Source organism: Schistocerca gregaria, chromosome 3 (genome assembly GCF_023897955.1).
Source record: "Schistocerca gregaria isolate iqSchGreg1 chromosome 3, iqSchGreg1.2, whole genome shotgun sequence".
Taxonomy (NCBI): Eukaryota; Metazoa; Arthropoda; class Insecta; order Orthoptera; family Acrididae; genus Schistocerca; species Schistocerca gregaria.
Genome location: NC_064922.1, coordinates 536,871,364 through 536,884,180, shown reverse-complemented (window position 1 = coordinate 536,884,180; position 12,817 = coordinate 536,871,364). Strand labels below are relative to the sequence as shown.

Below are 12,817 nucleotides of genomic sequence, written 5' to 3'. Positions count from 1 at the left end.
GGCAGGGGCAGTTTTATGCATAATGTTGCTCAAGGAGGGAAATGTGTGAGTCCCCCATTTTTTAGACATGGCTCCTGAATATGCAACACACCAGTTCCCATTTCTCGTGCTCTTTTTAAAGTTCAGCCATTACAGAGGAGCTTCTCATTGCATTATTCTGTAAAAATTTTTAAGGCCATTACAGTATGTTTTTTTCAAATGTACTGCTGGAGGGGATGTGAGTTGGAGCTTGTAAGAGGTGTGTCTGCACATGCTATATATCTGTAGGATCTGATCTTTTTGTGTAGACTTGACAAAACAGGTCACATAATTCCTTAAAATCTATGGACACATTATTTGTCTTCAGTATTAACCTACCTCCTGCCTCAGTTGCGGAGAAGGTGATTGATTTCCCCTTTTCATACCCTATTCTTGTTATGTATTGGAGGGCAATGTGTAAGATTCTTTTGTCCTCTAAGTTATTCAGTTTTGAATTGAAGTTGATATGTTTACAAATCTGAGTGATATCTACTGTACTGTCTAGAGTCTGTAATGGTAGATGTGGTCACATTGTTTTATGTATTTGATGGCTTCACTTTGTCCTCATCATTTCATCATGTTGCACGTCAACAGTGCTAGATGGTACATTGTATGCTTGAAGAGTCTGCTCAGTAGTTCGTGTGGATTGTACACTGTTACCTTAAGTTGCGCTAATGTATTTGTCACACTTGCTAGTATTGTAAGTTTTTACTGCAGTGGATGTGTTACCTATGTTACTTTTTGTCATTATTTTAGGGGCTACGGAAGACATGCTTCTGGATCTATGTTCAGATCAATTTGCTCCGTGATACATTGAATGCCCTGTTCCGTATTGGAATCCGTTTGATGGTCATAATTCAGTATATCATCTTCTATTTCTTCAATTCTAGTTGCCCACTCGATTTTCAGCATTGCACTTCAAAATATCTGTGTCCTGGTTTCAGTGGCTAGTTTCATTGGCATCTGCCCTTTCATAACAAAGTTGTTGATGTATTCTGACAGATTTAAAGAGCGCATTTTAAGAAAGAATGTGAGCCATGTGGCTCAGCTTCCTTTGAATTCCTGGGCTCTGTCTGCCGTTTGTTTTCTTTTGAGGTGTTCTTGTTCTGGAGGAGGTGCTGGCCTTGCAGCGACAGCTTAGTTTCAGTGACCGTGGCCCTGAGAGGGCACAATTGGCAGTACAATGGATGGAGTGATCGTACAAGGCAGTCTGGTGGGGCAGCTCTGGCTGGACGGAAGTGGCAACGCTAGTTACTATGAGACTACCAGAACAGACAGGGGGATGCCCCATTGGTTTTGAGAGCGAGATGCCCATCGGTGTTTGCATTCAGTTGAAGGGGATCATTCTCTGTCCTGGATATTTTTTGACCACTGAATGACCTTTAACTTCTGTAATTTAGTGGAGTGTTTGTAGCACTGTGATCCTGGACACGAATATTGATACTGGTTACAAATCTCTGATTGATGGCTTAGCTATCTGCTTATGTGAATTTCCAAAAGAATGAGCCTGGATAGCGTTGCTCATTTCATATTTATTCAATTAATTTGGTGGAGGCACTGACATTGTAGCAGCAGCTTGATTTCAGTGATGTTGGCCATGAGAGGGCACATTTGGCAGTGTGGGAGATGGAGTGATCCTCTCGAGTTGACCTGGGTCTCTGTGATGTCTCTTGTGTGTTTTGGTTCGATACGGCCACGTGGGGATTGCAAGCCTAGGGTCTGCCCATTGCCTTTTGACCCCCTGGTAGTTGGTGCTTCCATATTGACTGATTTCATAGAGACATTGTGCTATTTAGCAATGGACTTATATTCCCCTTCCAGGTGTATTTATTAAAATTACTTCTGAACAAGTGGTATGGAACCAACTGATAACACACGCCTTAGTGTGTTCTAGTTTTGCCGGCATAAGGGCCACGCCTTGCAGAAAATGATGTCTGTCTGACATGGTGGAAGTGCACCCAGACCTGCGATAACTGAGGAACAGCAGCTCCATGGGGGTGAATGCTATATGGGCGAAGAGGCAACAAGCCACGTAGTTCCATTCCAGACCACTAGAGGCCCTAGGGGTCAAACGAAGCTGGAACTGACCAATGAGAGCTGTCTAAACTCCAATGGTGGTTGTTTTGAAATATTCTATCATCTTGCTCTGCACTAAAGTCTGTGGTCCTCGGTTACAGTATCCTTGTATTTGTTTCATATTTACATACTACTCATTTTCATTTGATATGTCTGTAGTAGTTTTAATTAATGAAGACTTTTACGTGATGGACCTCCCCCCCCCCCAGTATATTCAACACAACAGACACGTTGAAATACTCCTGCAAGTTCCCCAGCTGTTCATCTGGCTATTACATGGATTCAACGGAGGAAATTTGCAACAAGCATTTCTACAGGTTTCCAAAATAACCTCAAGAGTTGCTTCTGAAGTGGAAGAGTGTTTGTAAACTGTCACCAGATGTGAACTGTGCTTCTTATTTTGTTTGTGAAGATCATTTTTTCGAAGAAGATTTTATGAATAAAAGTAGGCATAGGCTAAACAGGGATGTGTTTCCAAAACATGTGACAAGTGTTGTTAATAGTGAAACAAAAGTAAGTTTTGTTTTCATTTCACTGTTTTTATCCACCTTTCCTGCTTTTGGTACTTGATATTGATGTTTTCTTTTTTGTGTTGAAGCATTTATAGTAGTAAGATGTAGGAACCTTTTTAAGAAATTAATGGTCAGTAGTGCAAGTTTGCTGGGCAGTTACTCAGAACTTACAGTCCTGAAACACAGTTGTAACAAATTTTAGAATTCTTCATTAATTAATACTGTGATAAATATTTCTTAATTGAACCTCTTTAACTGCTACTTATTCTCTTATTTCGTCCATTGATCCAGCAGCTTGTATGATGTAAAGAATTATGATATTATTCAGGAATATTTGTAGTTCAGTTTAGCTGCTATAATGTTGCTATAATGTTATTTTTCATTTGCTTCAATTATTTACACTACGAGCTTGTTTTGACTTACTCTCAGTTTCAAGTGTTGCATCTAGTTCTTATGAACCATAAAACATGCTGAAGCTTTTACATGTTGATAAATAACAATATAAGCATGTCAATCTAAAAGTCTATTTTTGATGATTGCGCCTGACACGTTTTCTTGTCTGTCAGATGCAAACGTCAAAAATAGACTGAAAATATTACTGAACAGGTTTCTCTCTGCTGTAGTACAGTGCGCTACAGCTGTGTTTCAATTATTTTATTATGATGGCAGCCAAAATTACATAGCACACCCAGAAAAATAAGGAATTAAAATTAAAATAAAAATAAAAAGCTACAACGTAAGCAAAAGGGGAGGGGGGTTGCAACCTGCAATGTTTTCATATTTTACTTCATCTCCATACCACTTGAGGCACTGCTGTCGGTCTGTTGTTCTGTGAGCATCTCTGCAAACAGCTCACCAAATCACAAGTTACATAAAGCAATTTATAAGCATTTGCTAATTGAGTAGAAAGCACATTTTTCGGGGAGCCTCTTAATTTTTTTTAAAAAATGGTTAATACTTCTTTTAAGAATTGGGCAATTGTAAATCTTTCTCAAGCACTTGAGTAGGCCTGTAGTTCACACTACATGTTTTTTTTTTTTACCCTTTGCACTTTTTTGTTATTATATTAAAACGCCAGAAATATTTTCCTATTGAAAAAGTTTGGGTCTTGTTTAAATAATGTGTGTAAACTACAAGTGAAAGATGTTTTCCCTGAACCTTGCCTGGTCGTTCCATATTTGCTCAGCCTTGTTTCTAAAACTGTTACTACGTTTTGATCAGCCATCTCAAAATGTTCAGATGTAAAGTCTACACACACATTTGCAGTCAACTTCGCAAAACAACCTGGAGAAGGAGTGTGACAAAACTGAGCACACATCTGCATGCCACAGCTCTGACTGACTTAAATAATGTGTAACCAGTACACCTCCACGGGGATTCAAAGTTGTTGGTTTAGGGGCTGCTGATTCAAAGGCTGTTTTCCTCAAAACCCTACATAAAAAAAGGTCAGCCACCATGACGGAAGGGAGGGAGGACATAAAGGCTTATCCATGCCAACATTATCAACAAGTCATATATCAACATAACGTTACCTTGTTAGCTTGGATCATCTTTCAGACTTTGTAACACATTTGAAACAGAAGTACTATTGTCACACAACATGCAACTTCTGAGGACATGAAATTATTGTAGATTCCCCCCCCCCCCCCCCCCTTAAGTTTTGTGGCGAAGAAATTTCAAGTGAGAATTAATTGATCAAAATATAACTTGCATACATCAATAAGGAACAAATTAATTTATTCAGAAGTAAGATTAGTGTTTAATGCACCATCAACACTGAGATTTTTTATGAAAGAGTACACACACAAATTGCAGAAGAAAATTGATTGTATCCTCTTCAAATGAGCTACTTCAGCATTTGCATCCTGAAATTTACGGTAACCACAGGAAAACTAAATTTGGATGGCCAGATGCACCGTGCTTTAGATACTACATAGTTTAAGTCCCAGTCTACCCCGCTGGGTACGTCTATGCAATTATTGGAGGACAGCAATGCCATGCCATACCCAACAGTCATGTACTGTCAAGCAGTGTGGTTTCAATGCTACACCTAAATTTATGGACACCCAATTAAACCACTCCTCCCTCTTTCTGCTTACACATGTTTTTGCACTACCCCCTGTGCTCTTCTTATTTTGTTGTGTTGCTGCAGAATAAACTATCCAAAGAACTGCATCTTTCCCACTACTCCCTCCTCATTTCCAACAGCTTAAGCAACTGCTTTCAATACAGTCAGTCTTGCCATGGCCATGTGAGTGTGCATTTGTGCGTCTGAAGGTGTGTACTTTTGCTAGAGAGTGAGTGAGTGAGTGAGTGAAAGCTAGTGTGAGTGCTGTTTCCTGTTACAAGTTTCTGCACTCCACGCATTGATTTGTTACAGGGAATGGTTGCCTTTTCATTGTTTTATATATTTGTGAACTAAAAGATAGTGGTCATAGAAGGACATGCTTGGAAGATGGTACTTCCTAATGCGAAAAAAGCAGACATGATCATGGTTTATGGTGAATGTAGGAAGCATGCCATTCATTCACGCACTGTGTACACCGAAAGAATGCCAATAGACGTCAATCTCTTCTAATGATTACAGATGACATGAAATTGCATATTACTGCTGCCTGCATTTCAGTTTCTACTGGAATGTTAGAAAGTGTGCAGCTGACATGGAATGTTAGAAAGTGTGCAGCTGACATGGAATGACAGACTGCAAACTTGTAATGATGCTGGCAGTGGTCATTTTGAGCACAGGCTTTGAGGGTACATTGGTTCTTTATGTGTCAGACTACACAGAGATACTGTATCCACCTCTGTCTTTTGTTTGTCCTAGGCAATGCCCCATTTAACATCATCACACCCCTTGAGACATTAACATCTGTGTAGGGCTGCATCTACGTATGCATGAGAAATTCACCCTAGTCTGTGCTACAACATGGAACAAACAAGTGTCAGTGTTTACAGTGTTCAAACTATATCATCTTGTAACTACTTACACTATACTCCTGCAACAAGCACAGTTGCCATTCTTTCAGTCTACTCTGGTCGCAGTACTGTCTACAGTCACTGTTCCATTGATGTAACTTTTGTAAATAAATACACATTGGAAGACCACAACACTGTGTACAGGTTGCAAAGGCAGGCCTCTGCCAACCATTCCTATTTGTGAAATCCACATGTCAATGGCGCCTTCCATTACCGAAATATTTGCTGTGCAAGTTTTAGGTGATTCATCCTGTATATGTTATCTCAAAAAACAGTTAATTAATATTTCTTTGTTATAGTTAACTATCATGATCAAATACATGAATTATCAAAAATTAGGTTAATTACATTGTTTGATAGACATCAATATTATTTTATAATTATTTATATGTGATAAATATGTTTATGTTTCTACATCTGCAACCAACAATGGGATGTGTGGCAGATGGTGCATTCAATTGTACTAGTTATTAGTGTTTCTTATTGTTCCATTCAAGTACAGAGTGTAGGAAGAATGAGTGACTGAATGCCTTTGTGCATGCAGTAATTATTTTAATCTTGCCCTCATGATCCCAATGTAAGCAATATGTAGGGGATTGTAGTATATCCCTAGAGCCATGATTTAAAGCCAGTTCTCGGAAATTTGTTAAAATGCTTTCTCAGGATAGTTTACGTCTATCTTCAAGAGAGTTCAGTTCATTCACTATCTCTGCAACACTCCTACAGATCAAATAAACCTTTGACCATTTGTGCTGCCCTTCTCTGCATTCGTTCAATATCCTCCATTGATCCCATTTCATGTGTGTCCCACACACTTGAGTAATATTCTAGAACCAGTCACACGAGTGATTTATTAGCAATCCCCCTTGTAGACTGAGTGCACTTCGCCAGTATTCTGCCAAGATACCTATAAAGTGTTACACCCATGTTTTCGTACAAGTTTGCCAATTCCAACAGTGACTCACTGATATTATAGTCGTAGAATACTAAGCTTTTCGTTCTGTGATGTGCACAATTTTACATTTTTTAACTTTTAAACCAAACTGACAATCTTTGCACAATTTTGAAAACTTATCAAGCTCTGACTGAATATTTACACAGCTTCTTTCTAGTAGTACTTCATTGCAGATAAATGCAAAAAGTATGAGATTACTATTAATATTGTCTGCAAGGTCATTAATCTACAATATGAGCAGGAAGAGTCCCAACACACTTCCCTGGGGCACACACAAAGTTACTTCTACACCTGATGATGACACTCTTATATAGATAACATGCTGCATCCTCCCTACCAAAGTCCTCAATCCAGTTGCAAATTTCTCTTGATACACCATAAGATTGTACTTCTGACAATAAGTGTAAGTGTGTTACCAAGTCAAATGCTTTACAGAAATCAAGAAATACTGCCTCTTCCTGGCTGTCTTGATCCAAAGCTTTCAATATGTAAAGTGAGAAAAGTGCGAGTTGGATTTCAGACGACTGTAATCCACGCTGGTTTGCACTGAGGAGGTCATTCTGTTCATGATACCTCATTACGTTTGAACTCAGAGTCTATAAAAAAAATCAGTGTGAAGGACATTGGATGGTATTTTTGCGGATCACTTCTATTATCCTTCTTGCAGGCAGGCATGACCTGCTTTTTTTTTTCTTCTCCCCCCCCCCCAAAGAACTGGACGCTGTTTTTCTTTCAAGGAATCTATTACAGATGATCACTAGAAGTACCATCGGACCTTGGAGCATTGCTCAATTTTAACAATGTCCACTGATTCTCAACAACACTGACACTAATACTTATTTTGTTCATCTTTTCGGTGGTATGAGGATTAAATTGAGACAATTCTCCTGGATTTTCCTTTGTAAAGGAACATTTGAAAATGGAGTTGAGCATTTCAGATTTTGCTTTACTACACTTAATTACAGTTTTTGTCTCGTTCACTAGAAACTGGACACTACCTTGTTCACTAGAAACTGGACACTACCTTTGGTACCACTAACAGCCTTCACATGCGACCAGAATTTCTTTGGGCTCTGTGAAATATCATTTGACAATATTCTGCTACAGTAGTCACATGTTGCTCTCTTGACAGCCAAATACATTTCATTCAGACTCTCTATCTATAACACCATGCTTTGTTTTACACCTATTATGCAGTAATCTCTGTTTCTTTCCACTGGCTATATACCATCGAGATTTCTCCCCTTATGAACACTGTTATACTGGGTACATATCTATCCAGTGCTTGGTCAACTATGCTTTTGAACTTGAGTCATAGTTCCAACATTGCTCCTGCCTTGCGCTGAAAGTTTCAAGTCCCACAGAGATATGACACTATTGATTTTTTTAGCTAGTTTACGGAACAAATATATCGTTCTGCTTTTTCCAGCAGCCCTTCGTGCGTTGGTACTCATTGTCACCCCAACCATGTCATGGTCACTGATACCAGCTTTGATGTGCACACTAACATTTCACAGGATGTCTTATTACACCGCCAACTACTGATTGGGGAACTCATATGCAAGTTAAATGAGGTTTCCGGTAAAGGTTTCGGTTCCATTAGGAGACAAGTCTAGTGGGTGACAGAAGGACCCAATTATTATATGCCACCCAATACTGAGTCTTGCCCAAACAATCTCACATACAGTTTCAATTTCTTTCTACATGTATTTGAGTTTCTTGTGTACTGAGGTATGAGGCACCTCTTTCAATTTTACACTGATACCTCTGTGTTTCCTACAGTTATCGGTGTCTGGATTGGATTGAGTCACCTAATCTAAAAACCTTGTCTGCATCCTGACATCTTGTCCAGTCATCAGGTAAAACAAAATGTCATTTCCAAACCAGGAGGCAAATACTTAGTCACACTGCATAACAGTGGTCTAATATGTCAACTCACTAGATAGAAGGATCGCTGTAGACAGGCAAATAAAAAAAGGGAGGAGAGTTAAAATTGAAACCAAGAATACAATTTTCGATGGGACATATGTAGCTCTTTATTCAGTTTAAGCGTTGTTTATTGGTGATTGTTTATTTGTACACTTGTGTTGAACTATCAACAGGATGGAATGTACAATTCATTTCACATATAAACTTCACTACTTAACAATCTCTCTGCAAGGATTGTTCTAAAGCTAAATAAATAAATAAATAAATAAATAAAGAGTATTTTTGACCCATTTACGAAATAAGAGTAGGGAACACCTTAGTAATGAACATGCCATACTTTTATTATCACAGCCACTATATTATCGTTACAGCATCTAAGCAATAAATATTGATCACTTTTCTTCTAGAGTCACTTTTTCTTCCTCAATAGGTATATTATGTTTGATGTATGAAGTGTATATATCAAACCCAAGAGATATGGTATTGTCATACAGCACACGAAATTTTGTTGGTAAAAAATAGAAATTTATTACTTGTGCTGGAGGCCAAATTAGCCATTCAGCTAGGTACAGCCGCCATGCCTTGTGAGTAACTTCTTTCTTTAGTGTCACCCAGTTAGAACCCTCTAATATGGCCAGAGTGAAGAAAAACACAGTTAAATATATTGGAGAAAATACAAGTTGATCCACCACAACCTTTTTCAGAACTGTCTGCAGAGATCTTCCAGGTAGCTTTTTATCTAAGTAGTTATATGTAAAGTGGCATACAACACCAACAGTAACTCCTGATATGGACATGTTTCGGGTTCTTATTAACTCCACATTTTTTCTTTCGTTATGCATCATCTCGTAATGTTGCTGGATGACATCGCCAGTAGCAGAGAGGCACATGGAGATTCCAACATTGGTGAGAAGAAGGTATTTGTTGAACATAGTGTGTCCCACATTTCTACATCCACTTGCCAACTGCTTCACCACATGGATTTTACTAAGTCTCATAAACTGCATTTCTGGCTGCCACCTACGAAATAAACAGCAAAAAGTAATGCATTCTGTTCCCAGTCATTCAGGTAAACCATACACAAAAGGCATGTATTTAAATAATCTTACAATTCTTATGGGCAAGAAGCCTTAAAGTAACAGAAGGCAGAACAAAATAAATTTTCAGTTATTAATAGTACTACTTCAGCAGTTAACTATGAAGCAACAGTAATCCCTTTATTAATATGAAATAAAGTCCAAAAAGTTATACATCATCATTATTATTATCTTGAGTCTCTAATTTTCTGGCCCATTTGTTTCTTTAAGCACTGACAAATGCACGGAGACACTTCATTTGATCAAAACAGAATACAAGCTGCTAAAGGCAAAAAAATTAAAAAAATTAATTTTGATTTGCAGTTTGTACTGCACTTCGGGCATCACAAAGTGGACTAGTAGACTGATTTAATTGCTAGTGATATTATTATCTGATATCATTAAAATGAAGCAGACTCATTCCTGAGTATCTGTAAGCATATTGTTACTGTAAATGTGCTGTATAGAATTTAGCAGGTATACACAACTGGTTGATTATACACTTCACAAGAGGGGACGAGCAACCCTTTAATACTGGTGAGTTCCGATGCCATGAAAATTGTCTGATGGGAAGCCCATAACAGGTCAAACAAGACGTTTTATTTATGAACAGGATAGGATAATACTGTCATCATTCCATCCTCGATTTTCCATTGTTTGATTTTATTTAAAAACTACATATTTAGTTATTGTCACCCTCAAATATACTCGCATGTAACGCTCCATGCGGATCGGTCACTGATGGAAACAGTGCTGGAAGTCTTCCTCTGAACTCCTTGATGATGTGAGCCGAGTGTGTGTGTGTGTGTGTCTCTAACACTGGGATGCTGCACTTTGCTAAAAGCCTTGTAACAGACAATCTGGTATGTGCCAGTGTGTTTTCTTGATGCAGAATCCATTACTTTTTTCCTTCCACAATTTGGGTCTTTTTTCTGAATTTGCCATGGAGTTGAGCAAGAAGCTCAAGATGGTGATGTTGATTAACAGTTTGACCTTCAGAAACCGAGTGTAGATACAAAATTCCATGAATATTGAAAGGGGGTGGGGAGTGGATAGGAGGAAAGAAGAATAAAGAATCATTAATCTCTTTGAATCTTCATTTGCTCTTTTTTTTTGTGCTCGCAATGAAGTTGGGGCCTTCCAATGCGTGGATTGGCACTTAGTTTCTGGTCATAAGTGGGAAAAAAAAAGTGGCACACGCAATCACTTTTGTCAAGAAATGTAATCAATGTCAATGGTATTCAGAGTGTCAGCATAAACATTTTCATGAGCTGCTTCTCATTCAATTGTCTGCAGTACTATGTAGCACATAAAACTGAAAAATAGTGTTATCCTGGCAGACTGCTTTTCTTGTTATATCAGATATATAATTTATCTCAACCCACATGTCCTAGAATCCAGTAAAATAGTCCCTCTTTGCCCTGCATTTGTGTGACACAAATGGTGTTACGTCTTATCTGGACTAAGTTATCTGCTGGATACATGGAGGCAATCCACCACAAAGGTGTGGCTAAAATTAGAATTACATAACGATAGACAATAATGTTAAACAAATTATTTTCTCAAAAACAATAGAACAAGTTACTAACACAAACTAATGATTTATCTAAATAATCAGTGTGAAATAGTAAAATTGGCAGGCTAGATATTATGAAGGAAAAAAGAAGCTTTTGATATGAAGCCCACAACTGTATCACAGGAAACAAATTTCGATGATGGGCAACAAATGCCCCCACAAAAGATGTGACAGAATTTCGGCTATAAATTAATGAGTCGCTTCTGGTGGAAAACGATGTCTGTGGAGTCAAATACTTCAATTTACCACCTGTTTTTGACATAATACATGGGAATTTCTCTCAGTTTCATTGCTAGATATTACATGATAAACTGACAATGTGTCATGGTGAGTTAGGTCTGTATATACACCACTTGTTCTACAACAGCCAAAACAGTACAGAAGCAAAGTCAAATAAATGCCTGCACCACACTGCTTTCAGTCGTACCACATTACTCATACATCATGCCTCATTGTCAACAAGCTATTTGTGACCACGCCACAGTTCTTGTGGAGGAAGGGAATTTATCGGCATCAGAGTCTGGCACACATTATGGTGTACAAAAGCGCTCTGCTTACAATGCGTAAAAAGTTATCAAGGCACTGGGCATTTGGGAACTGGACTTTGGTGTGTAACAAAACCTGTCCAGTGTCATTATGTCATGGAAAAATCCCTTTTTAAATGCGGTACAGCTGATACATAATTCTGAGTTTCCCAGATCGATGGATATGGTTCGGTGCCAGCTCTGGGAGGCCAGACCATTTAGCACGCGATATCAAGGACAGTCTGCATGATGATCATAAAGTCTGTTGATTATTGTTTTCCAACGGAAATGTCAGTGGTGACTGGTGAAATGTGAAATTACCAAACAATTTGGTGTTGTCCTCAGCACATGATGGTCCAGTAAGGGATGAAGGCTACAATGTGCCCATTTCGACTCCAAATACATCCACGAGACGTCCTGAAGTGGGCATGCGTCTGTGGCAGATTGGGCTTGAATGTGTTACTATGGACTTGGAATGCTTCCCTAGATAGATAATTGACTATGTTGCCCAGTATAGCCATATTATGAGTAATATTATGGCCATATCAATGTGAGAACTTTATCGTGATGGAGTAATATGTTTGTAGTGGGGCCAGTCTCCTAGACACACCAGTGACAGCACAATAGTGGTTTGCAAAATTGCAGAACAGAATGAGACTTCTCTTCTCAGTTGGCCGCCTCCTGCAACAGACCAAAGTCCTATTGAAAACATACGGACAGATGAAATGGACCATGCAACAAAACTGGGCTGACCCTGCGCCAGAAATTTGTGATGATCTTTGCAACGTCACTCTAGCTGCCTGGCAAGAGACAGCAGAAGATGAGAGATTTATTACGCATCTCATAGACTCACTCCCTCACAAATTGCAGGCAGTCGGTGAAGTTGAAAGTCTTTGGATGGGAAGTGGTAAAGGAGACAAGTGCTGTCTCCTTTTGAGAGCCGAATATATCTAAAGAAAAACTGTGAACTGATATTTATATTAACCCAATGATGTCTATAGATTAAACAAATTGATAAGAGTAATGCAAAAAAAAAAGCATCAAGTCACATACAAACCAAACCTAGTTACCAGGTAATTGCCTACTAGACCACTGAGTTATGAATGCATTATGGTATTTCTGCCAATGTTTAGATACTTCTTACCACTCTTGACTTCACATTATGAAACAATGCA

At 38.6% G+C, this 12,817-nt stretch overlaps 1 protein-coding gene across 21 annotated transcripts in view; it reads right to left on the bottom strand.

Moving 5' to 3' along the window:
* Window positions 1-8,548: 8,548 nt before the first annotated feature.
* The window catches only part of LOC126356300 (mpv17-like protein 2), a 35,723-nt gene continuing 31,454 nt past the window's right edge, over window positions 8,549-12,817 (bottom strand). For 20 of the 21 annotated variants that reach the window (XM_050007225.1, XM_050007228.1, XM_050007234.1 and 17 more), the window contains one exon: window positions 8,549-9,486. In XM_050007225.1, coding sequence (XP_049863182.1) covers window positions 8,859-9,486 — 628 coding nt within the window. In that variant the 3' untranslated portion in view covers window positions 8,549-8,858. Of the gene's footprint in view, window positions 9,487-11,963; window positions 12,154-12,817 lie in introns of those variants that run through there. The other variant, XM_050007246.1, reaches the window with a different exon arrangement.